This window comes from Lathyrus oleraceus, chromosome 5, assembly GCF_024323335.1.
Source record: "Lathyrus oleraceus cultivar Zhongwan6 chromosome 5, CAAS_Psat_ZW6_1.0, whole genome shotgun sequence".
Classification (NCBI taxonomy): Eukaryota; Viridiplantae; Streptophyta; class Magnoliopsida; order Fabales; family Fabaceae; genus Lathyrus; species Lathyrus oleraceus.
The window spans coordinates 295,400,235-295,427,187 of record NC_066583.1 but is presented as its reverse complement, the minus strand read 5'-3'; the positions used below and the strand labels follow the sequence as shown (position 1 = coordinate 295,427,187).

The following is a 26,953-nucleotide window of genomic DNA, read 5'->3' as shown; positions in this document are numbered from 1 at the left end:
TTATTATATAATAATTGATAAAAAATATTTATTTTAAAAATAGTAATTTATTAAATAATTGAAAGAGTATTTTATTATGAATTTATAATTTAAAATTATATGATATATTAGCAAAATTATATCAAAAGTCTTTTATATTATTTTTGTGTAATAGATTTGTTAAATTTTTATGTGTAACAATTCGGTCATTTAAATTATCAAACATGTGCATCATTAGTCTTTTTTAACGGTGTAAATGTGTAAATTGTGGATGTAATTATTTTGAGTGGTTATGAAAATGATAAAGTGAAATGAGAAATCTCTAAATGTTCTAAATGTTCTAAACACGAAGAAAAAGATTTGAAATCAATCTAAATGACCAATTTATTATAAAAAATTTTTAAATGACCAATTTATTATAAAAAAATAATTTAAAAGGATGTAAATATATAAACAATTGTTTATGGTTTCTTTTGTGAATTATTTATTTTAAAAATTAATTTTTAGTTTAAATATGTTCGATTAAAATATAGTTAAATTGATTTTTTATTTAATTTAAAAATAATATTTTACTAAAATCTTTTTTTAAAAAATCGTTTTATATATTTTTATTTTAATACTAAGATGTCATTATGAAAAATTACGATCAAAACTACTCGTATCATCGTCAATTACTTATATATAAAAATAATAAATAAATATTGTTGTTAATAATGAAATTAAATATGGATTTAATTGAAATACACTGACAGTGTAAAAGAATTCTACACCATCAGTTAATTATAGACGTTGGATGTTGAAACAACTTTGACTTTTATTTTAAAAATCTATAAAGTAATGCAAACGGGTGATGGTGATGAATCGATAGTGTAAAATTTTTTACACTGACAGTGTATAGTAATTAATCTCATTAAATAATTACATAAATAAAAAATTTAAATTTTAAAGATAAATTTTATAGGAGAATATATATTTATAATTTTTAATTCTACTCGTCGTAGATAAATTATGCTACAAATTCATAAATTAATATATTATCCCAATAATATAAAATTTCCGGCTCCGTCCCTATTGATAATGTAAAGTTAATTTGTCTGAATGATATGTTTTCTTTAAATTTTAATTTAATTTAAAATAAAATTTTACTATAAATAATTATACTTTCATAAAATGGACTTAAGTCGTATTAAATAATTTGTTTTAAGTAAAAAAAAAAAGAAAAAAAGTTGACAATTTTCGCTGGCTTAACCTTTTCGTTTCGTCTCGTTCATTTTCCACTTTTTCATTTGCGGTTTTCGGGTCTTCAGAGTCTATCTCTAATATCTCTATATTCTCCTCCTTTCTCTTATGATTCTTCTTCACCTCATATTTTCTACAACACAGTGAATCGATCCATTATTCGCTTCCGATCGGAGTAAAATGGCCGATCAGTTAGCAAGGGCAGAGGATTTCGAGAAGAAAGCTGAGAAGAAGCTCAGCGGTTGGGGCTTATTCAGCTCAAAATTCGAAGATGCCGCCGATCTCTTCGATAAAGCCGCCAACTCGTTCAAACTCGCTAAATCATGTATTTTCCCTTTCTCTTTTTTATTAGGTTTTGCTACTCGATGAAATGTTAAACTAAGTGAAATTGTTTATCGTTATTTTAATTGTTGCTTGATGAAATGTTATCTGATTTGAAATAGTTCTTGATCTGATTCATTTTGTTATAAATTAGTTGCGATAAAAAATATTAATTTTTGGAGTTGTGAGATATTATGGAATTATCATTCTTTTTCACTGTGTATATACTATACTTTACTAATGTGATTGTTGATTTTTGTTGCATGATTCTTTTTGGTAGTAATCTAAACTGATCAAGCATAGGTTGCATGCCTTAAATTTGGTTACTTTTTGCTTTAATTTATTATGAATAAATGTGATTAATTTTGTAAATGAGGGTTTAGGATGGAATAGTTCTGTATGTTGTTTTGATTCATCTATTTGGCTTTTTAGGGGACAAAGCGGGATCTACATACGTTAAGTTGGCGAATTGTCACTTGAAGGTAACAAATATGATTAGGTTTTTGGCATGTGGTTTTTCCTGTTATATTTTTTTTTAAGCCTGCAATGACATTGTATTTTTCTGTTTCTAGTTGGAAAGCAAGCACGAGGCTTCACAGGCTTATGTTGATGCTGCACATTGTTATAAAAAGACTAATATAAGTGGTATGTATGTATGTATGTATGTATGTATGTATGTATGTATGTATGTATGTATGTATGTATGTATGTATGTATGTATGTTATGTAAGTAGTTATCGGTATCTGAACTAGAATTCTTTTATGGTTGCTGACACTGTTAATTTATTTTGGACCTGCTACTATATTGAAATTTTGGGTTTGTATTCATATCTTCCTATTTTGCATAATGGATTGGTTCTTGTAGTTTAAGTCAGTCAAGTATTGCTTTATGGTGGATCAACAACTTAATGCTATAGGGAATCTATACTTGAGAAAAAGAATTATAGGGCCCAAAGCTCAATTGAGTGTATACGACTCCCTCCATTCCAAAATAATTGTCGTTTTAGCATAAAAAATGTTAAAAAATGAGTGTTTTGACTCGTTTGCTTTTCCAAAAATTGTCAGCATACTTTCAAGTTTTTATATTCTACAATACATTTATGACAAGGATTAACAACCAGTAGTTAATAAGGATGTTTTTTTGAAATTGCAACATTCTTTAATTAACTATTGTTTTTCTTACTCGGTTTGAAAAGACCTATGACAACAATTATTTTGAAACCAAGTGAGTATATTATTCTGATCAAAATCAACACTGAATCTAAAAATAATTGGTAATATTGGCTTTGAATATCTGTCGTGCACTTCAATATAAAACTACATATATGTGTGTGCTGCGAATTCTTATCCTTCCATTGGTATCTTTATAATTTATGCTCCAAATGCTGCACTTGCCTCCATCATTTATAGATGTCTTTATTCCTTATTTTGATTTGATGTTTTCTGGATATTGATTAGTTGGAATTCTTGATCATGTACCTTAACTTGAATGAGATATGTATCAGTTTAGCACATGTTAGCATTTTTACCACTTGCATAGTGTAAAAAATGATACTGTTTATTCTTTTTTTTCTCTCTTTTCTGGTACAGAGGCTGTATCATGCTTAGACCATGCTGTGAATCTTTTGTGTGATATTGGCCGGCTCTCTATGGCTGCTAGATATTTGAAGGTATATCTCTGCATCTTTATTAGATTTTTGATTCAGTACAATAATTTTATACTAATGGCTAATGTTATCCCCTCTTGTGGGTTGACATTTTTTTTGTGCACTCTTGCCCATATCCCTGCTTCTGGGTATTGACTTGTGTGACTGAACTGGAATCTTCATGAACATGTGATAACTGGGTTTTACTATTATACACAGGAAATTGCAGAGTTATATGAATCCGAACAAAATATTGAGCAGGCTGTTGTTTACTATGAAAAGTCAGCTGATTTTTATCAAAGTGAAGAGGTGACAACTTCGGCAAACCAGTGCAAGCAGAAAGTGGCCCAATTCGCTGCTCAGCTGGAACAGTAAGATTCTATACTCTGCATATTTTTTTATTCCTTTGTCCTTTGGTTAGTAATTTGCTCTGAGAATTTCCTTTTTGGCTTTCTTTTTTCTCAGTATTTCCCCACCTCACTCTTCGTTTCAGATTAACATTCTTTCAGTGCATTGCAGATTGTTGTAGTAATGTCTATTATCTTACAAAATCTAGCATGTTTCTCTCTACAATTCATAGTGTTTACTTGTATACACGGTGTTAGCAAAAGTGTGTCCATTTCTGCCTTTGGTCTCTGACATGTGGGTGTGTGATTTGCTCTAGTAAGTGCAGCAACTATTAGAGGAATGCAGATTTTATTTTTTTAAAGGGAAGGGATTTTATAACTGCCTCTACTTTATGTTGGGTTGAATATTTACTGTTCCTTTTCTTTTTATTATAACTCTTCAGATATCAGAAGTCGATTGAGATTTATGAAGAGATCGCACGCCAATCTCTAAATAATAATTTGCTGAAATATGGAGTTAAAGGCCATCTTCTTAATGCTGGCCTTTGCCAACTCTGCAAAGGGGATGTTGTTGCCATAAACAATGCATTAGAGAAATACCAGGTTTATAAATTTTAACAGTATACATCTTTAGGACATTAAACAACTTACTAGCTGCTGAATTCTTTGGTTGGGTTTGTATTTGTTTTGCAGGAATTAGATCCAACATTTTCAGGAACACGTGAATATAGGTTATTGGCGGTAGGTCACCATTATTGAATATTGAATTTCATTATTAGTTTTTTTCATGACTAAAGATTCTAAGTTCCACATTGGTTAGACATAGAGTCTTGAAAGAATTTATATAGAGTGACACCTCTCATCTTACAAGTCAGTTTTGTAAGAATGAGTTAGGTCAAACTCTAATAACAGTTTACTTATGTTTTGCATATGAAATAATCATATATTTTTGGATGAATAGGATGTTGCTGCAGCAGTTGATGAAGAGGATGTTGGAAAGTTTACTGATGTTGTCAAGGAATTTGACAGCATGACCCCTCTGGTAAGCTTCAAAAAATGTAAATTTGAAATCAACATTCCCATATAGTTTATATTTAGCAGATAATTTCTCACGTGTAGTTTCTGTTCATATTAAATTATAACAAAATAAAAATAAATTTTCAATTAAATGGAAATATTTTCATTAACTTACACCTGCTTGGAGTTTTATGCTAAAATTAAGTTCTAATTGACTAAACTCTTGTAAAACTTGTATGTTATGTTGTTTAACTAATATTGTTAAGAGTCTCACATCGGACAATATATACCCTGAATATGTGTTTATAAGTGGGGACAATCCTCGTCATACAAGCCGGTTTGTATGGTTGTGTTAGGACAAATCACATTTTTTAACATGGTATTAGAGTTTCGTTTAAGATCCATTGGACCACCTGCTATCGGGTCACCCACCATTTATTTCCACACGCTCTAGATGTCCAATTCGGGAGCATTGAGCGTTTGTTGTTGCACTTCCTCTGATTCCTTAGTAAGTGGTATCGGGGATAGGCTTAGCGAGGGAGCTGGATTGGGTGTTGGATTTGGTGTTGGATCCTATTATATGATGTGGGGCTCACATATGTGGGAGAGAATGTTGGGTGCAAGTGTGAGTGGTTAAAGTTGCACATCGCCTATGAATGAGTGGAATGTTGAATTTATAAGAGAGACTCATGCCTTAAGGTTTTGGGTGGAGACGTGATGTCTCCTTCTCTTGTGGTCATAAAGCATTGGCCGTCTGTTGGTGGTCCCGACTTCCCCGATCTCCCTAACAAGTGGTATATGAGTCGGGTTAAGAACTGCAATGTGAACATTTAACGCAACGTAAGGGTGAATTTTGAATATGCATGTGTCGTTGGAGCTTGTTTGAAGTCTCACATTGCTTAGATTCTTGGACTATTGAACATATAAATATGTGAAAGCGTTAACTGCCTTTGAGCTTTTCTTTGACTTTTTTTTTAGAATCTATGATTTTGTTCTCGGGCTGTCCGGTCAAGCCCTTGAGAGTGTTAATTACTTCTCCACCGCCATCATCATTGAGAGCAAAAGAGAGATATGAAAGGTTGAAAACTTGCTTGTTGTCGTTGCTCATTGTTGAGAGAAAGGGATAAGAGGCAATAAGAAGCAAAGTTGGGATGGAAATTAATTGGTTATCCAGGAACTGTTTGACTTAAAAGATTTTAAAAAAGAAGTCAAAGAAAATCTCAAAGGGTGAGGTTGTGTCCTCAGATATTATATGTTCAATAGTCCAGGAAGCTAAGTACTCCACCAACATAAATATATATTCAACACTCACTTTCACGTTGGGTCAAATGTCCACATTGTTGTCTTTAATCAGACTATGATACCACTTGTTAGGGAGAACGGAAAAGTCGGGAGCTCCAACTGGCGCGCCCATTGCTCCAAAACCACTAGAGAGGGATACACTACGTCTCGATCCAAAATCTTAAGACATCAGCTATTTGGATCCCCTCTCTTATAAATCCAACATTCCTCTCATTCATAGGCGACGTGGGAACATCCTATAACAGGATCCAACACCGAATTCAGCTCCTGCTTTGATACCACTTGTTGGGGAGTCCGGAGAAATCGAGAGCAATAACGAGTGTCCAATGCTCCAGGACCAGTCCTGGGTTTGAGGGTGAGTTAAAAGTTCCACATTGGAGAATATATGACCGAACATATATTTATAAGTGGGGGGCAATCCTCACCTTATGAGCCAGTTTTATATTGTTAAGTTAGACCAAACCACATTTCTTAACAAATGTGCATTATTTGATTGAATTCAAGCATTCTTGTTTAGAATGGTAGAATAATGGGCAATAAGAAGTCATGAAAATTGGTGAGATTTGACCCATGCCGCATGGTTATGCTTAGAAACATTAGTTGTTTTTTTGTCCTATTAAACCTTTCAACTTAATGGTTAAAAGAGATGCCCCGAAGTAAGTTTTCACTTTTGAGGAGCCAAGTTTGAAGTTCTGAATTCTGATGTTATTTTTATATCTCAGCTGCTTTTTTCAGTTTCCTAATGATACAAAGCTCCCTTTATGAATCTTCTAGGGAAGGGTTGGATTGATTTTGAAGTTCTGAATTCTGATGTTATTTTTATATCTCAGCTGCTTTTTTCAGTTTCCTAATGATACAAAGCTCCCTTTATGAATCTTTTAGGGAAGGGTTGGATTGATTGTAGGTCTAATGATCTATTGAGGTAGTCTTTGTGTTTGCAAAATGTTGCTTTCATGCCATGAACTCATGACTTTCTAGTTACACGACAGCAACTCCAACTATTGCCCATGGCACTCCTCTGGTTTCTCTTTAACGCAACAACAACCATGTCTTATGGCTCGTTAAGTCAATTCAATTGATAGTTGTTCAGGGTCATCGACTGCAAGTGGTTGAGTTCGAATCTGCGACATTCCACTTATTAATCTCAAGGAGTGAGATTCCGGCCACTAGACTAATAGATAAAAAGAAAAAACCAACTAAGCCTTATCTCACTAGTGGGATCGGCTACATGATCCGCAATAATGTTTTATTCAAGATCATGTTTCTATCCAATTTATGAATCTCATGATCTTTTTAAATAGTTTCTCTAGGTCTTCCTCCACTTTAGTTGTTTGACTACTCTTCATTTGATCTACTCTCTGTATAATATAATTTACAAATATTTCCTTTACACACCAAAACTACTATTTTCGATAATCTTTTCTATTAAATGTGCTACTACAATTTCTCTAATATTGTCATTTTTAATCAAGGAAATATAGAATATGTCTCTTTTATCGGTGTTACAAATGCTGTGACTAGACGGTCAAGGGTTTAAGCAGTAGAATCAATTTCTTGTAAATTCAAGGTAGGAGTACCTATAATTAACTCAGTGGAACCAATCCTTCCCTTGGTTTGCTAGAGTGGGAGCTTTGTAGCATCGGTTTTTCATTTTTCCCCCTCTTTTGTCAGTGTTACATAATACATTATGCTTTGAATTTTGATGATAGACAGCTCTGTTATGATGTTATCCTTCTGGTGTATTTGAGAGTGGTCAGCGTTTATGGTTCATGGACAGGATGTTACCTGTTCTTGACTCATGCAACTGGTTCTTTTCCTGTAATGATAGCTGTGTATCTTTTGTTAAGACAAGTTGTATGAAATTTTAAAATAAAAATAAATTATTGCTTCTGAAATACCGTGTGCTTGTCATTCTAGTGTTCAAAGCCTACATAACTGTTGTGGAAATGATTTGGAAATGTTGTTGACTTAAACGTCACGACAGTGCCGATTTCTTTCCTCATCTTTTTGATCATAAGTAGCTTTAGTGTCTGCAGTTCATCAACATTATTTGCCTGGTTGTGCAGGATTCTTGGAAGACAACGCTTCTTTTGAGGGTGAAGGAAAAGCTGAAAGCCAAAGAACTTGAAGAGGATGATCTTACATAAACTGTAATCCAGCATTCTGTTGGTTGGACATAATATTGATGGTTTTCTTTGTTCTATGCTTGTCTATCCTGTTGTTCCGTCCTACACTTGTATTTTAGAGTGTATTTGCTTTGGTTTCAATTGAATCGGCCGGACTGAATTCAAGAAATGATTTTATCGAGGTTGCTTGAGCTTGAGTATGAATGAAACTACTGTGATATCTTGTTAACACTTTACACTCTATTTATGTGCACCAGGTCTTAATGTTATATACATTTGTTTTCTTAAGCCCTATGTAGTAATTTATAAAAACAGAATTTAACAATCACAATTTTATTTATTAGCATATGTTATGCTATATGATTGGCATCATCATGCCAAATAATTCTTAAACTATTATTAATCTATCAAGTTAGTCATCCAATTGCTTTTAAAAATTAAATAATAATTAAGGAATTTTGAAGTCGCATTCAAGATAGTTTATGGATTACTTATTATATTTCTATAATTCAAGACTATTGTAGAGTAAAAGTTTAAAGAACAAACTAATGGTTTACTTATTCTATAATAAGAACTAATTTTTTTTATTGTGTTTCATTGAGGTATCAAATTGTCTGTGTGCTCAGTTTTTATAAAGTTCATTCTTTTCCGGGTAAACTTCATAATTTGGAAAGAAAGTGTAAAGAATGAGACGTATCATTAAAACTAAAGTAAATTAAGCACATCCTTGTCCATTTTTATTTCCATTCCCCGACAACTTGTGGTGGGTTTCCTTTTCGACTTGGTTTTATGAGATTCTATTCCAACAAAAGATGTGAAACCAGAACAGCATAGCCGACGCCACATCAAGTGCAGTAGTACTTTTTATAATAAAGTTTTATCTAAGGGAATTTAATTTTTTTATTTCATCCTATTAGGTGAAAAAAATACTCTACTGAAAATATTTTTCAGATTTCAAAGATGCATCTTCAAACGTACTTGTGTAAAATCAAAACATTAACTGATCTGGAGATGCATCTCAAAAATATTTTAAAATACATCCCATACACCCCTCTCAGAAAGATCCATTTTAAACATTCATTGATCCAGAGATGCATCTCCGTTTAGGGTTTACGGAGATGCATCTCCGCAATCTATCAGAACAATGAAGTTAAGTTGGTTTTATGGTTACTCAGATGAAAATGATGATTTATAAATGTTAAAGACAATGTTATATGATAAGCATACAATCAATATGCAAAAAATGACATATAAATTTAAATGATCAAAATAAGTCATCAATCGATACATAATAAAGTCGAAATACACAATAAAGTCTAAATACGTCAAAATAAAATACTATCGATACTAAATCAAAACTACAAATACTATCAACTAATGCGTATGCCGAACTAGAGCTCATCGACCTCCTCTGCCCACTGTCTTTAAACGCTGCCTCCGGTACATCAATGCCTATTGTGCCTCCGTCATAATGGCATTTAGGACATGCCTCACCTCAGAACCATCAAGAAAGATACATGTGTCAATGTATGCCTACATAATCTCCATAATACGACGACATCTAGGCAAGACATCATGTGCATGATTTAATTGTGACCGCTCCTCCTCTAATATCTCCTAATGGGATGGTCTCGATGGACCTTCTAGAAAAGCCACACCATATATGGATGTGATGCCCTGAAGAGCCACTTGATGTACTTGTCGACATAGCTCTAATCGCTCTCAATTATGATACTTCGTGCCTCCTCCGATACCAGATGACTAAGATAATCATGAAACATGACATCCATATCTCTTTGTGTCATAACAGGAGGAACATAGACAATAAGATGTCTAGGAATAATCTGAGTGTAGTTGAGCTGCCTCATGACGCGGTTAGGAAGACGAGGAAATGTCACACGTGAATCGCAAGTCAACCATCCCGAGTATAACATTATATCGTTAAATGTTCATGTAAGACCCCGATTTTGACCCTAAATTCCCTCATGCAATCTCATCATAAGCACTAGCATTGGGATCACACCTTGGCATCCTACTTACCCCTCTTTCATTGGGTTTGTTTTGGGAGAGATCACCAAGCACTTTATGATTATATCATACTTGTATTTTATCATTTCACTAACCAAAATACCAAAAATATGTCTTTGCATTTGTCTAACTCTTTTGTAGGAAGAGCATGATTCCATTGTTTCATCAAGTTCACATCTAGGGTTTGAGACCCTCATGAACAAAGAGCATAACCAAGAATTGATTCAAGAATGGTCATGAACATCATATATGAGTCCCAATGTTCTCTAAATGTTATATTGATCAAGTTTTCTTCAAGAGTTTGAGGGTGATTTGCCTTGGAAACCCTACTTTGACTAGGTATCTTGAGTAACTTATCCAACAAGCTATCTCACCAATTGATCAAATTTCTCAAGGGACACTTCAAAATTCATCATCTTATGCATATATGATCTACAATGAGCCAAAAAAGTCAAGAGAATTGGAAGTTAACAAGTTGGTTGATGGTGGTTGGCCAGATGAATTCATCTGATCAAAACTGGGTCTCCCTAGACCCTATCTCCTACAATTTTCACCATATGAAAATTATTCCAAGATAAAACTTACTCTAAATTACATTACAAACAACTTTAATGTTGAGACCTAGAGCTAGTTTTGCTTGGGAAATCATTTTCTATGTTGAAACATTATAGGTCATTTTGTCTAAACCCTAATTTGAAAGTCAACTTCCCAAGGCCATAACTTGCTCAATTTTTATAAGATGAAACATTTCCAAGTTGCAAAATCAAATTCAATGTGTCTAATTCAACATTTATGTTTGGAGTGAGAGCTAATTCAAATTTTTTGAGCATGTGATATGAGGTTACAATATATGTCACTTTTGACCTATACCATTGATCAAGTGATTTTTCCGAAACTTCAAAAATGCATAACTCTATCATTTAAAATCCAAATGACATGAAATTGATGACCATTTTTAAGGTATTTGAAAGATCTACAACTTTTATGAAGACACGTTTCTCATTTGAAGCTCATATAAAAGTTAAGCAAGATGGAATATTGAGACATATGGCTTGACACTTAGAAAACTTTTGATATGTCAAAAATTTCCAAACTTCCACCTCAAATTTCTACAAGTTCCAAGCTCCAAATGAAAAAATGTTGAACATGAAAGTTGTTCCTCTTGATCTCACCTTTCCAAAGAGCTCAAATTCATTCATTTTGGACAAGTAATGCATAGGCTGCGCATGGCATGAACATGGTGACATCACTTGGCAAGAATCAAACTTCAAACATCCATACACAATTGCTTAGCATTCCAACATGACTTCAGCCTTGCTTACACTCAATTATGGATCAGATAGAGTGATTTCATGGGCCTGCACACGCCTATGCACTCATGCATCACACATTGCTAATTTTGGAAGTTCATTTCAAGTGTGCAAATATCAACTGAATTGGCTATAAATAGAGCTCCATATGCTCAGAATTTCACACACATTCGCGTCAGCTTTGATCCCTCATCTCAAACCCTCACTTTGCAAATGATAAACCTGAGAAATTCATTTGAATTTGAGGTTGGATTTCCACTGTTTTGAAATTCAAATCTCCAGGAATCCACAATCTTGTAAGCTTCTAATCCTTCTTCTGCAAGCAAGTGGAGTGAGATCAAGCACAAGCAAGATCAAGATCAGTTGAATCCAGACCTCCATTGAAGGTATTTTCCAGAAATTTTGATCTCTTCGATTCTCTCAAATTCTTGCTCAATTCTATTGATTCTTTGGTTGTCTGAAGTCTTACCAATGTAGGCAAGAAGATTGAGATGCTTTGAGGCCAAATCGAAGCAACTCAGTTCATGTACCTCAAATTTCAACTCCATGTATCTCTCAATATACCTGGAGTTAGAGTGAATTGAGGCCAGATTTGAGCTCAGTGCCATTTTTACTTTGAAATCATCATGTCCTTGTTTTTAATTTTGGTGATGGTTGATGGTGGACCAGTCCGGTGAGGTCCACCGGAGAAGAAGACCGGAGCTATAGCTCCGGCCATGCGCTGGCATGTCTCACAACCACATGATCCTCTTGATTTGTTTTAATCTCACGCGTCCATTGTGATTACCAACTATGCAGCCCGCTGACTCATGACCATGGTAGAACACGTGTTTCTGGCCACTTGATCCGCCACCTCAATTAATGAGGGAGAACAAGTGGTCCACGTTTTTTCTGATATTTTAATTTTCATTTTAATTGCATTATTTTCAATAATTCATATTAAATTCAATATTGATCCAAAAAATATGAGACTTTCACCAAAAATTTTCAAATATTTTTCTCTTTCATATTCTGAATTAAAATTATTTTTTGGATCATTATTAATATTTTTCATGAATTAATTGATTTTGAATTTGTTTTTAATTGTTTAAAAATATTTTTAAATGTCCAAAAACTATGAAATTTTTTCTCCAAGGTCTTTTGACCTTGTTTGACCTATGATAAATCTCATAGCCATTTCTTTGGTGTTTTGATGAGATTTTAGGAATTGGACAAACCATATTTAATTTAAATGCACTATTTTAGTATTTTTAAATTGAATAAATGCCAAATAAATTTGTTGACCAATTGTGATGACTTGTTTATGTTTAACTCTTGTTGTTGGGCCTTGGTCAAGGTTGATTTGACTTTGTCAAATTAATATCATTGGATTTAGGGGATTGATGGAATGTACATTCCATCTCCCAAAATGAATGGATGATATTAATTTGGTAAAAGTTCTCCTTTGACCAATTTGTGTTTTGATCCATTCCCCTCCGACTTCATCTCATTCCTCTTCTTCATTCATTCATTCTATTTGGCCTATGATATCTCAAAGTCCTAATGCTAGTTGATTGAAAAATTAACATGAGTATGGATGAGATTAGGCCACACCTTTTGCATATTCTTTTTGTGTGTGGTATGTTTCATGAGCATAGTCCATTATACTATGTCTCTAACATGCACTAACACCAAAATTCTATTGCCCGGTCTCAAATAGTTGTGACTTCTACATAAGTCCAATTACGATTGCTTAACATAACGCTAAATTTGTGACATAAAAGGCATAAGCATTCTAATTTGTGAGATTGTAAGTCTCCCCTCTTTCATGGTATTGTGTGGAAACTTGGCCTTCTTTCCTTCCTTTGGAAGATATTTTGGCTCAAGGATCCATGCTTGTGATAAGTGGGTTGAGTGTTCTCCAAAGAATGTCTTGAAATGAAAAGCAAAAGCAAAACAATACTAACTTCTAACCTATTAACTACTAACTTTTAATTTCAAGCTTTTACTTTAATGCCATTTATTTTTAGCACTCTATTTCATTTGCCATTGTTCATATCATTCTAATTGTTTATGTTAATGAAATTTTCACTTTGTCCATTTGGACCATATTGTGTGATATATTTTGTTTGTGTATACTTTGCTCGTTTGTGTGGTCTTTGACCATTAATGTACATAATAATAACAAAAACCCTAATTTTTTTTTGAGTGAACTGTTGGCTTGATCTTGGACAAATGGACTTAGAATCTAGGCAACCTTCCTAAGCTAAAGAACTTGGCCAATGCCAACTTGTTGAAGAACCAAGTGCTTGTAATTTGAAATTCATCTGATACATCTTTGAAGACATCCCTAAGCTCATCTACAACATGACCATTGTGAAGCTGTTATTTTGAACCTGTGACTTGTGGAATTCATCTGTTGCATGGGCTACTTTGAAGAAGATCATGGAATGGATAATCTTGGATGTGGCCATCTTTATTTGATGCATTACTCTTCAAGATAATATAATTGTGCATTTGTGTGTTGCTTGATTCTAAAAGTCCAAGGGAATTCTGGGTTTCTATTGACATTCTTGTCTATTGGATTGCTACCCACTTGGTCAGATCTTTTCAACTCTAAACTTTTAATTTTGTACATAGGATAGTCTCTTCATCTTCTCCCCATTTCTTTAATTTCAAAATCTCTCCCTCCATTTTTAAAAATATTCTTTGTGTGAACTACTTTTGTTCTAAACTTTGACCACTTTTGCAAAAGGATAGAAACTTTGGCCTTATGCCATTGCATTTTCAAACTTCTTTTCTTAAATCAAACTTGTAAATAAACTTAACTATACTTGACTTAAACTTTCAAAAAAGCCAAAAAGAACTAACTCATTCAAACCATTTTAGGCATTTGTGCCTTTCAAACTTAATTTTGTTAAAAGCAATGCATCCATTTTGAAATTTGTATCACGAACTAAGAGGTTTTGATCCCTCATTTTTATGTTGGTACGTAGGCACAAGACCGAAGGTCTTGTCAAACACAAAAATATAACTAATGAATTCTTTCCTCATCCCCCCATTCTATTTGTTTGTAAACATCACTTTGTACAAAATACATATGCACACAAAAAGGGCTCCCTAGGAGTACCTAGGACACTTTGGGTGCTAACACCTTCCCTCTGTGTAACCAACCCCCTTACCTGTGATCTCTGACTTTTTATTAGTTTTGATTTGAAAACTTCTTACTTTTTGGGTTTTGTTCGTACTTTTTCCCTTTTCCCTTGGAAACAATAAAAGCGCGGTGGCGACTCTTGTTATTTGATCTCTAGCTTGTCAATAGCTTGATGATCATGAATTTCCCGCTACAGGTCGCATCTCACAGTGATCGACATAGCTGTTAAAGTGCATATCTTTGGCTATCAAGTAGTCAAGATGCACTCGAAACGACTCTGTCATCTGATTACCTATGAGCAGGGAAAATGAAGAAACATGTGGTATATCTTCACTATAGGTCGGTATACACGATCAACAGGAGATGCGCGGGAAGTGCTGGAGGACCCAAGTCTAAAAAGTGTTGGAACACACAAATCATCAATTAGGGAATTGCAAAAATGTAATGAAAATGATACACAAACACTAAAAGACGAATAAATATTACCGTCAGAAGTGCGATGTTTCCTGTCACCTGCTTCGTCTTCCACTTACAACCCTCAGATAACTTAGAGTATAAGTAAGCCAAACATGTGGTCCCCTAATTGTACGCATGGGTCCTCGAAGTACCGTAGGTAGACGACATCTTCATAAGTGGCACTCTTGTCCACAAAAATGGTAGTGCCAACCAAATATAATAGGTAGGCTCACACATCATTATTAGCCAGCAAATTTTGACTACGTAGGAGAAAAAAATCGAAGTAGGAGGAATGTAGTCGAAGCGGTTCGATAATCAAGAGGGACCTAAGCCAAGTCGAAAGAAGGTCGATGGGGGGTGATCTTATTGAAGTCGAAGCGAAACATGCAAGGATTGATATAAATCGGTTAAGCAGAACGTGGAGGAAGTTACAAAGGACGCGGGTTTACAAGATCAGACGTGTGGTGCATCGTGAATGGATAACAATCACATAATAGTTATTTTTTATTACTATTTAATTAGATTTCATTTCCAATTTTAAAGGGTGGGATTTGTAACATTGCAAAAGGAAAACACTTGAAGTATCAAGCGTCTAAGAGAAAAGAGTTAACTTCCTGCAAAAATGTACACTTGCTTCCACATTTATTTTCCAACAATATAACTTATCAAGTCATTTCATTTGCTTTGTTTATTTACATCTTTATCTTGCTTTTGTCTGTTTATTTTCATTGCACCCTTTCTTACAAGCATTTTTACCTATCATTCTTCTTAATTCAAACACTTCACCAAAACACACCATATGCTCAACACATTAGTCTAGGACTTTGTAGCCGGTCTTGCAACTAAACCTCGATAGGAAGGCTAGAGACTGTTCGCGTGAAAACCACGTGCAAAAAAATTGGCACACCCGATGGGACACGTTTTGTTCAGTATATGAAACTACATAGTGGTAAAATGGTATCACCACGTCCAAATCCAAACGAAGAAACGTCTTCGGGAGGAGATACAGTTGCGTCACAAGCAACTGATGTTGGTTTTGGCACTATATCTGCAGTTTCGACTGCATATGATGGACCAATATTAACACCACGTCAGCCTAAGACTCCAAGGCCGACGACGATAAGGACTTCAGGGCAATATATGCCCAGTTTCACAATGCCCATGTATCGAACTTTAGGAATGCCAATTGAATTTATGACAAGTATGCATAATAGAAGTTTGACATTTGGCAAAAATCCATCGTCGCCATTCCCACCCTACCAGGGGTTAGGACCTTTGGTAAACCAATTCGGTCGACCCCCAAGTTTAGGTTTTTCATCTCAGTCGATCCCAACTTTCACATTAAGTTCTGGCGCATTCATGAGATAGCAGATTGATGAATGTAATCACAAAATGGTTCATATGCTGACTCAGTAAATGAGTACCATACTGAGACCTTTGATTCTAGATTCGACTCAGAGTTACCAATAACTAGCAACTCAAATGAACCGAATAAGGGATTTTCTAGGGTCTCCCAGAGTGCAAGTTCGACAGACTCCCCCCACCTTCACCTCGACCGGAAACCCCAGTCCGACATGAGGAGATGGTCGGTGAAACGATTGATCAAGAACACAAAGCGGTCGAACCAATACCTAGGGTGGCCCTAAGGCCTCCCATTGTGTTAGTCAATAAAAATCAAGATCCAGGTTCGACAAGAGGCAATGGTTGGGGAGCAAAATTTAGAGGCTATTGTCAAACGGATCATAGTTCGAAACGGGATAAACCCAGTCCTACAAAGGCCAATGTATTCTTCTCCCTTACCAGATTTTATTTTACAAACAGAATTACCTAGGGGATGGAAGGTTCCAAAATTCACCAAGTTTTTCGGAGACACTAAAGAGTTTACCGTCAAACATGTTGTTAGATATCAAACCAAAGTTGGCGACATAGCAAACAATGAGGATTTGAAGTTGAAATACTTCCTAAGTTCTCTCACAAAGAATGCGTTCACTTGGTTTACAATGCTACCTCCATAATTCATCCATATGTGGACGTAGTTAAAGAGCTTATTCCATGAGCAATTCTACATGGGACAGTCGAAAATAAGTTTGAAAGAACAAGTAACATTCTTGGGGTTATCCAAGTCGATCTAGCCGTTGGTACAACCATACGATCGACGCTCTTCATGGCGATAAACCCAAGAGAAAATTTCAACCTGCTCTTAGGACGAGAATGAATCCATGGAATATGGGCAGTGCCATCGACCATACACCAAAGATTAATTATCTGGAGAAAGGATGGCATTATTGAGAACATCGAAGCTGACTAGAGTTATTACAGGATCAATGAGGCCAAAGGCGTGAAGAAATATTTCAACCAACATTTGGAAAATATCATGCCTTGTGATGATGAATCAAGATCCCACCCTTCAGTCAACATAGGCCATGTCCTGAATCTCGATCCTGACTACAAATTTATCTGGGATGCTAAAGAGGAAATGGAGCCTGAAATGGTAATTCCACCTACGGGGTGACCTGCAGTCGATCGAGATGACTGCTGAGTCAGAAAGTTTGACTCGAATTTTGGCCTTTTTGGCTGAGAATAAAAGAAAATCGGCTCTAGAAGCGGAGAAACTAATTTTTTTGGCTATCGAAGCCAAAGTTGAAGAATGTGAAGATGGCCGACAAGGCCAAACAACAGCTTCAGAAAGTCGGCGGCTAGATGACATTTATGGAAATGAGCCTTTGGGGTTTGAGAAAAACCCATTGAATGAGTTGCAAAGAATGCAAGCGCAAGACCCACTCGAAGAGATAAATCTAGGAGATGGAGTCACAAAAAGACCAACGTATAATAAGCATTAAAGTTGGGTCGAAGATGAAGGTTAAACTGATCGAAGTATTGAAAGAATACATAAACTGTTTTTCCTGGGACTATGGTGAAATGCCTGGCCTAAATCGAAGTGTGGTGGAGCATCGATTGCCTATTCAACCAGGAAAACGACCAATAAAGCAACATCCTTGATGGTTTGCTCCAGAAATCACAATGAAGATTAAGCAGGAGATCGAAAGACTGCTAAAAAGCCGATTTATCAGAACTGCAAGGTATGTCGAATGGTTAGACAACATAGTACCTGTTATCAAGAAGAACGGAACTCTTAGAGTCTGTATAGATTTTAGAGACTTAAATAATGCTACTCCAAAAGATGAGTATTCGATGCCGGTGGCAGAAATGCTAGTCGATTCAGCCGTAGGCTTCAAATACTTGAGTATGCTTGATGGTTATTCTGGCTATAATCAAATTCTCATAGTAGAAGATGAGGTTCCCAAGACGGAATTTTGATGTCCTAGAGCTTTGGGAACATACAAATGGGTTATGATGCTGTTTGGTTTAAAAAACATCGGAGCAACCTATCAAAGAGCCATGAATGCCATATTCCATGGTTTTATTGCAAAATTTGTGCAGATATACATTGATGATATTGTGATAAAACTTTTATCTGAAAATGATCATTTGGATCATCTTCGACGCTCATTTGAGAGGATGAGAAAACATGGATTAAAAATGAATCCATTAAAGTGTGCTTTTGGTGTACATGCAAGAGACTTTTTAGGTTTCGTGGTGCACAAAAAAGGCATCGAGATCAACCAAAACAAAACAAAAGCAATTTTGGATCTCAAGCCTCCGTCGACAAAGAAACAACTCTAATCTTTATTGGGGAAGATAAACTTCTTGAGAAGATTTATATCAAATCTAAGTGGAAAGACAAAGGTTTTTTCGCCACTACTCAAGATAAAGAAGGAAAGTGATTTTCACTGGGGACGAGAGCAACATGAGGCTTTTGACGCCATCAAAGAGTACCTCACAAAGCCTCCTATTTTATTGCCACCTAATAGGAACCAGAATATGAGGTTGTATATTGTTGCGTCGGATACGACCATAGGAAGTATGTTAGCATAAGAGGATGACAGTGGTGTCGAAAGACCCATCTATTACCTTAGTTGAATTTTAATAGATGTTGAAAATAGGTACAATATGATTGAAAAACTATGCCTATGCTTGTACTTCTCATGTATGAAATTGAAGCAATATATAAAACCAATTGATGTTTATGTTTCGTCTCATTATGATGTTATTAAACATATGTTGTCTAAACTCATTCTACATAGTTGAATTGGGAAATGGGCACTAGCATTAACTGAATTTTCTTTAACCTATATGCCTTTGAGGGCTATGAAAGGCCAGATAGTGCAGACTTTATTGTAGATCATGCAATAGTCGAATCATCACTAAACATGGTCAACACATACCCTTGGAGGTTATACTTCGACAGGTCAAGTCATAAAACTGGAACACGAGTTGGGATTTTAATATTATCCCCACAAGACATTCCGACGAAGTTCAAATGTAAAGTCGATGGAAAGTGTTCTAATAATGAAGCAGAGTACGAAGCCTTAATAACTGGCCTTAAAATCTTGAGGGATTTAGGAGCCAAGAAGGTCGAAATAAAGGGGGATTCAGAGCTAGTGATCAAAAAAATCCCACGAGAATACAAGTGCATTAAAGAAAATCTGCTGATGCATTTCGCAATGGCGACACACCTATTAGAATTCTTAGAGGTTATCAGCATCACACATGTGCCTAGAATGGAGAATCAAGAAGCCAACGATTTAGCACAAATTGCATCTAGGTATAAAGTGTCGAAAGATAAGCTCAAAGGTTTTATTGAGGTGAAAGAAAAGATGGTGTCGAACGTCTCGCCGCCAACCAAAATGGAAATCTCAAAAACTGGGGGAGTCGATGTCTTCAGTAATAATTTTTTAAAACTTTTTAAACTTTTGAAAGACACGAAGTTTTTGCCATTGACAATTTGTCACAATCAGATTGGAAAAAATCAATCATAGAGTACCTAGAAGATCCAGTCGGAAACATTGACAGGAAAATCAAGTATAAAGCGTTAAGCTATGTACGCCTAGGAGATGAGTCATTGAAAAAGACTCCAGAAGGAGTGTTGCTCAAGTGTCTTGGGGATACAGAAGCATACTTGGCAATGCCTGAGGTACACAATGGAATATATGGGGCCCTACCAAGCTGGCCATAAAATGAAATGGTTATTATTTCGACAAGGTGTTTACTGGACAAGTGTGTTAAAAGACTATATTGACTTAGCCAAAGGGTGTCAAGAATGTCAGATACACACAAGCATCCAACATGTACCAGCCAACGAGTTGCATGCCATTATCAAGCCTCGGCCCTTTCGAGGTTGGGCATTAGATGTCATCGGTGAGATTCGACCAGCCTCGTCGAAACAACAAAAATTTATCCTAGTTGGAATAGACTATTTCATAAAATGGATAGAAGCTATCCCTTTGATAAAAGTGGATCAAGTGGCTGTGATCGAATTCATTCAAAAACACATCCTGTATAAATTTGGGATTCCTGAAACCATTAATACAGGTCAAGGCTCAGTTTTTGTGAGTCAAAATATGCAAGAGTTTGCTGCTGAAACATGATTTAAGTTAGTTACTTCCACACCTTACTACGCCCAAGAAAATGGCCAAGTCGAGGCAGCCAAAAAAGTGATGCCAAAGGGTGTCAAGAATGTCAGATACACGCAAGCATCCAACATGTACCAGCCAGTGAGTTGCATGCCACTATAAAGCCTTGTCCCTTTCGAGGTTGGGCATTAGATGTCATCGGTGAGATTCGACCAACCTTGTCAAAACAACAAAAAATTATCCTAGTTGGAATAGACTATTTCACAAAATGGATAGAAGCTACCCCTTTGGTAAAAATGGATCAATAAGATGTGATCAAATTCATTCAAAAACACATCGTGTATAGGTTTGGAATTCCTGAAACCATTACTACAAATCAAGGTTCAGTTTTTGTGGGTTAAAAGATGCAAGAGTTTGCTGTTGAAACATGATTTAAGTTGGTTAGTTCCACACCTTACTACGCCCAAGAAAATGGCCAAGTCGAGGCAGCCAACAAAGTGATAATTGGTTTAATCAAAAAACATGTTGCCAAGAAACCTAAGAATTGGCATAAAACATTAGACCAAATTCTATGGGCTTGTCGAACATCCCCAAAGGAGGCAGCCAGTTCAACGTCTTTTTGTTTGACATTTGGGCATGATGTTATGTTGCCAGCAGAAATTTGTTTATAATCAGTTAGGGTGCAACAACAAAACGAAATTCCGTCAGAACAATATTGGAGACTGATGTTCGACGAACTAACTGATTTAGACGAAGAAAGGTTGGCTGTAATAGACACGTTGATACGATAAAAGGCGCGTGTGGCCAAAGCATACAATAAAAGGAATAAGATGAGAACTTTTGCAATAAATAATTATGTTTGGAAGGTGATTTTACCTATGGATCAAAGAGATCAAACTTTAGGGAAATGGTCACCAAATTGGGAAGGACCATTGCGAGTAATCCAAACGTTTACTAACAATGCCTACGAAGTTCAAAAGTTGGGTATTGATCGACGAATCTTAAGGGTAAATGAGAAATATTTGAAAAAATATAGACCTATGCTCCAAGAGGTTCAAATCAAAATATATTGGATTTGATCATTAATTTTAAAAGCCAAGATGGCATACAAAATGGCCAATAAATGTTACAATTGTTTCGACAAAGAAATACATCAGGAAGGAAACCTAGACTTAAAATCTTCAAAAAGGGTCTTCTCATGACAAATTCTGCTGTCAAGGCAGTTTTTCTTCTCCCACAGTTGGCCAATCCTCTCTTTGATTTCGAGGGCTTTCTCACCATGTGCAATCCCTTTAAGAATCTCCTGGTCGACAACGCCTTAAGCCGGAAGAGGTTCAACCGAATCCAAAGAAGCCTTTTGTTCCTCGAACTCATCAATCTTCTTAGTAAGTTCAGCTATTTGAGCTTGATAGTTTGAGATTTGCTGGTCGAAGGCTTGCTGTTTGTTGAGACGTTCCTGCTTCTTGACCTCAAAGTCATTGAGTTTTCTCTCACAAACTTCACTAAAATCCCACTCTCGTCTCATCTCGTTGATCTTTGTCTTAATTCGAAAGTCAACATTCTGACGAAGAGCGAGGTCCTTGATCAGTTGTGTGAAGAAAGCTTCGAATTCAATCAAGTACCTGGCAATAGGAGCAGGAAGCTTGTGTCGAGCAAGTTCGTCAAGCAATTTGAGGATGTCGAGTCCCAAGGTTTCTTCCTCTTCGGTGACAAATAAAATCTGACGCTTAAAATAAATAATCTCTTAATTGTTGAAGTTTTAAAGTGACAGAATCATCCATTTCTGGAGCAGGCGTGGCAGTCGAGGAAGAGGATTGAACCTCAATCGATGCTTGGCGAAGTTGATGCAACTTTCTTAGGGTCTCTGTCGGATTCTGTTGCTTCATGGCTAGAACCTCCTCCGGAGTGAGAGTGATAAAATATGTACCTTCACCAACAGCGGTCGAAGGGGTCTGAATTTGCTGAATGTCGAGATTTTGACGAGCTTCAGGCGACACGCTTCAGAACTCATCTTGCCTTTGAGGACTCAATAGGGTATCAGTTTTAGCTGGTTGGGTTTCGACCCTCACGTTGCTTATAGGCTCAGCAGGAGTCGAGTCAACCTTGTTTCCCTACAACAAATAAGTTATGATTAATGTCGGAGAATAATTCACGAGGTTACGAAACAAGGGTGGTTAGATACCTTGGGAGCTATGTGTTATGGGGAAACTGGAGTAGTTTCTTCTTGACCTATGGGTGCAAAGACTTCAGTAAGATTATTAGAAACTGAGATCTTTACGGTCGAAGAAACAATTCTCAAAGAAGGTTTTTTGGCCGAAAATTTCTTTTTATTTCTGGCCAGAGTGGTCGGAGTAGATGGTGGCACCTTCAATGTAGGAAAAACATGGGAATGGGCGTTGCCATCAGAATCCTCACTTTCGACAGAAGGCACCTATTCAAGAACCTAAGTCATAATATACGTAAGAGGGTGACTGAATTAAAACATCATGAAACGTTAAGACACGAAATACCCGTGGTTTCGGAGTTGAGGGCACTTTTTGCTTTTTTGGAGGTTTGTTTGGGGTTGGCGCAACAACTAGAGCCTGCTTTCGACCCTAGAAAATAAAGACAAAGAGGGAAAATGGTTTTTATTTTTGCTTCTCAAAGAAAGGAAAAGAAAGGGAGTAGTAGTTACCTTCTTTATTTAGGTCTCTTCAACATTGATAATTTGGATTGTTTTGACTGGAGCATCAATATTCGGTTGTGGAGCCGTTGTTTCTCCAGGGAGGGCGGAAAAAGCGTCGATCATGTTTTGGAGAAAAAATGCATTGGGAAAATATTGACGTTGGTATTCGGACCACCACTTGTCAAAGTATTTGGTGGTCAAGAAGGATTATTGAAATTTGAAGACTGGTAATTCGAGGCGCTGAGTCAACTTGTGAAATTTGAGGCAAGCTTTGTGGCCTTCATAATTCAGTTGTTGACCAACCCATACAATGTCAGTCGAATGAGACATCAAATACTTTGGAAATATCTGGCTTAGGCCAAATTATCGAGCCACCAAGTTAGGCTGGTAGCTCATGAACCCATATCCCTTCGACTCAGCCTCTATCCTGAAGGACAACATTGTAGGAGTCAAAAATGCCCTCCACACAGCACTCGACAGTGCTGCAACTTGGGGAGAATCACCTGGGAAAAGGTTTTTGAACCATGTTGGGCGAAAGCTTTGATTCACAAATGAGGCCATACTTGGAACAAAAGAATTGGCTTCGATGAACATATTAAGATGCTTCATGAAGAGGTGTTTGTTAGGGGTCTCCTGACATGTCATTAAGGTAAGTCTTACGCCTTTTATAGGCCGATCATGGTTCAAACACATTATATGCTCCGGCACAGAATAACCCAATTGGTACTCAAAAGCGGCATTTAACCAATGTTGCAGTAGCCACGTGGGGCCAGACATGTTTATGGCCTTTGAAGTGGAATGGATAAGCTTCAGTTTTAGTGTCGCAAGCCCTAGAGAATGGTACAGATAGGCTATCCGAAGTTTACCTAAATAAACTTATCGACCCTCATGGATTTGGATTGCCAAGCTGATGTAGCTCTTGGCTATTTACAGAGAGCCATGACAAAATACATAATACGAGAGCCAAAGAGTTAGAAAAGCAATGTGTTCCTTTTCGGACACTTCAGCAGAATCTTGATCGTGGTGATCTTCAATATAGTTCTGAAAACTTGTATGATTGAATGAAAATGTGTTCTCTGTCGGAAGAGTAGGGTCAGAGGTTTCGCCCAGAGGTGAGAAACCAGTAATGGCTGCCACGTCGAAAAGAGTCAGCGTTAGCATACCACAAGGAAGTTGGTGAAGGTAGAGAAAAACAAGAAATGAGGGGCTTGGATTGTTTTCACTGAAAATAAAAACTTTTTCAAACACCACACACACGAAAGATAAAGCAAGCAACACGGAAGTTTATCCTGGTTCGCTTGAAATTCAAAGCTACTCCAGTCCATCCGGCCAAGGTGATTTCACCTTCAATAAGGACTTAATCCAATAATCTAGAAAGATTACAACAAAAACGTCTAAGAGAACAATAATCTCTTAGCCCTCTCAAGTCTACAAACTTCACAAGTCATTTGAGGAAATATTTAACAACTATTTGAGAATTACAAGGAAGTGTTTAATGCTTCTAGGTAAGCAATTTTGACACAGTAAGAACAGTAAAAATTCAGACTAAGAGCAACAACTCGTGTGAACAGATTTGGACAAGAATTAATGAAAATATAGAATTGAGTTTGCAGTATTCTTGTGAAATTGCTTTGTTGTCTTGTATGATGATGATTTGGCCTTTATATAGTGCTTAGAATATGATGCTGTTGGCTGAAACATTGATGTGATATCTTGTCAATGATGGGACTTAATTGACATTAAGTTTGTTGTCCTTTCCATAGAAATTTGGGAGAGTATTTATTCTTTTCCAAATAAATATTCATACCAATTATGGAATGCTTCATTACTAAGTCTTGAGGTTGAACTGCTGGGCTTGAATCAGAGTACACGGAAACCAAATCTTCTTGTTCAGCATGTATTCTTCAGATAGTTGTTAGAAGTGATTTTCTTCAGAAGTTTTTGATAAGTATTCAGTTGGACCTTTTTTAGATGTACGAGTCTGCAGAGTAATTAAGTGTGGAAGCCTTCAGGTTCAGAGTATCTGAGTCTTCAAACTTTAGATGCTGTGAGCGCCGTTGTCTACAGAGTCAGAGCGCCTGCTTTATTTGACTCTAAGTCAAGTGTTCTAGACTTGTGTGATGTCAGATGTTGTCTATCAGATCCATATTCTGTTAGAGTCCTGCATACTTAGATAAATTCGTTAGGGTACCAAATTGTTTCATCCTTTGTTATCATCCAAACTTAGAGATGAATTGTAGACCCAAAATCTTGTTCTAACAATCTCCCCCTTTTGATGATGACAAAAACTTTAGACTGTTGATGAAACAATGATACTTCATAAAAAATTGAAAGGAGTTATCTCAGAGTCAGATGTATGATGACTCCCCCTGAGATAAGCAATCTCCCCCTTAATCTGATGCTTAAGAAGGTTTAGAGGTTCTTACCAGATCTCCTTATGTTGTATAGCTTGTTTCTCAGATGTTTTACTCAGATACTTCCTGCAAAACTTTAGACTTCATAATAATTGTTTTTGAATGTGTGTAGTGTATTATGAGGCTTAGATATTATTTCATTAGAGACTGTTTAATTATTTCTCCCCCTTTTTGTCAGACTCAAAAAGACATAGCAAGGCAAGTTAAGGCAAGACAAATTTCATTGATAAGGGAAAAGTATAAATAAGAGAAAAAAAATTAGAAGAAAAACATAGAGGTTAAACACTTAGATAAATATAGCAAAACAATCCTAATTGTGCCTAAGGGTTCGGAGGAGGCGGCATCCTCTGCAGTAGATGAGTCAATAGATTCTGAATGTTAGAGTTGACAGAGTCCTGTTGATCTAGTCTAGCTCTCACAATCTGTTGCTCTTTCTGTAGTTCCTCCAGAGTCTTTAACACCAACGGAGCAAAGTCAGAATGAGATGACTCCCCCTGAGTCAGAGCTATGTCCTTTTCCTTGGAAGCTTCTTCCGCAGTAATGCGTGCTGCTTTTCCAGCATCAGCCTTGGCTTTGGCTTCAACTTCAACAGTAGCAGCAACCTTAATGATGACCTTTTCTGCAACTTCTCTTCTTGCTTTCTCTTCTGCTTCCAATCTAGCCTTTTCTTCTGCTTCTCTGCGAGCTCTCTCTTCTGCCTCTCTGGCCAGATGAGCCTCTAGCCTCTCTCCAACTTCTCTGATAAAGTCATTTCTGACTTGTTCATAGAGGCCTTTCAGCTTGAAAGCCTTAGATGTCATCTATATGATTACTCCATTCCAGTGAATCCTCACTTTAGAGGGATCATCACTGATTTTAGAGTTTTCAGACAGTGATATGAGATTTTCCACTAAAGACTCAGCAAATAAAGCAACTGCCTCTTCTAGGGTGGGGAAGGTTGGTTCAGGTTCAAAGGTGGGAAGGATAGTTTCTGGTGGGGTGGGGATGATTTCAGTGGGAGAGTCACATGTTTGGGTAACCGGGTATTCAAAGGGAGTTTCAGTGTGATGTTCAGAGGGTGGTGATGTTGGGTGTTCAGATGGGGAAGAGATGGGGGTTTCTGGCTCAGATGGGTTTTGATTAGAGAGGGTGTGGGTTTAGAGTTGAGGAAGTATAAGGGATTAAGGATCAGATGGTTCTGATGGTCAGAGTCAGAGGATATGTTATAGTAATATGGAGAGGAGGGAGTAGAAGTGGGTGGTGATATGGGTGCATTGAAGAGTAAGACCTCATAGACGAGGAGTGTTGTGGTGGTGAGATTAAAATGTTGAAGGGGAGGTGAGGATGGGTTAGAGGTATGAGATTCATAGGGATTTATGGTGGATGTTGTGGGTTTAGAGTTTGTGTATATGGGGGATGGTTGAGGTAGGGAGGAAGATGATTACTTTAAATTAGAGTGTACGAGAGTATCAGAGGGAACTGACTTACTTGGAGATGAGGAGACCAGAGGCACAGGC

General features: G+C 36.4%; 1 protein-coding gene across 1 annotated transcript; it reads left to right on the top strand.

Annotated features, from left to right (window-relative positions):
- Positions 1-1,212: 1,212 nt before the first annotated feature.
- LOC127084054 (alpha-soluble NSF attachment protein 2) lies at positions 1,213-8,208 on the top strand. The gene is made up of 9 exons (XM_051024432.1): positions 1,213-1,543; positions 1,972-2,021; positions 2,112-2,184; positions 3,130-3,209; positions 3,405-3,556; positions 3,976-4,135; positions 4,226-4,273; positions 4,494-4,574; positions 7,918-8,208. The coding sequence occupies exons 1-9, from the start codon at positions 1,399-1,401 to the stop codon at positions 7,996-7,998; spliced, it is 870 nt and encodes a 289-aa protein (XP_050880389.1). The 5' UTR covers positions 1,213-1,398; the 3' UTR covers positions 7,999-8,208.
- Positions 8,209-26,953: the final 18,745 nt, after the last annotated feature.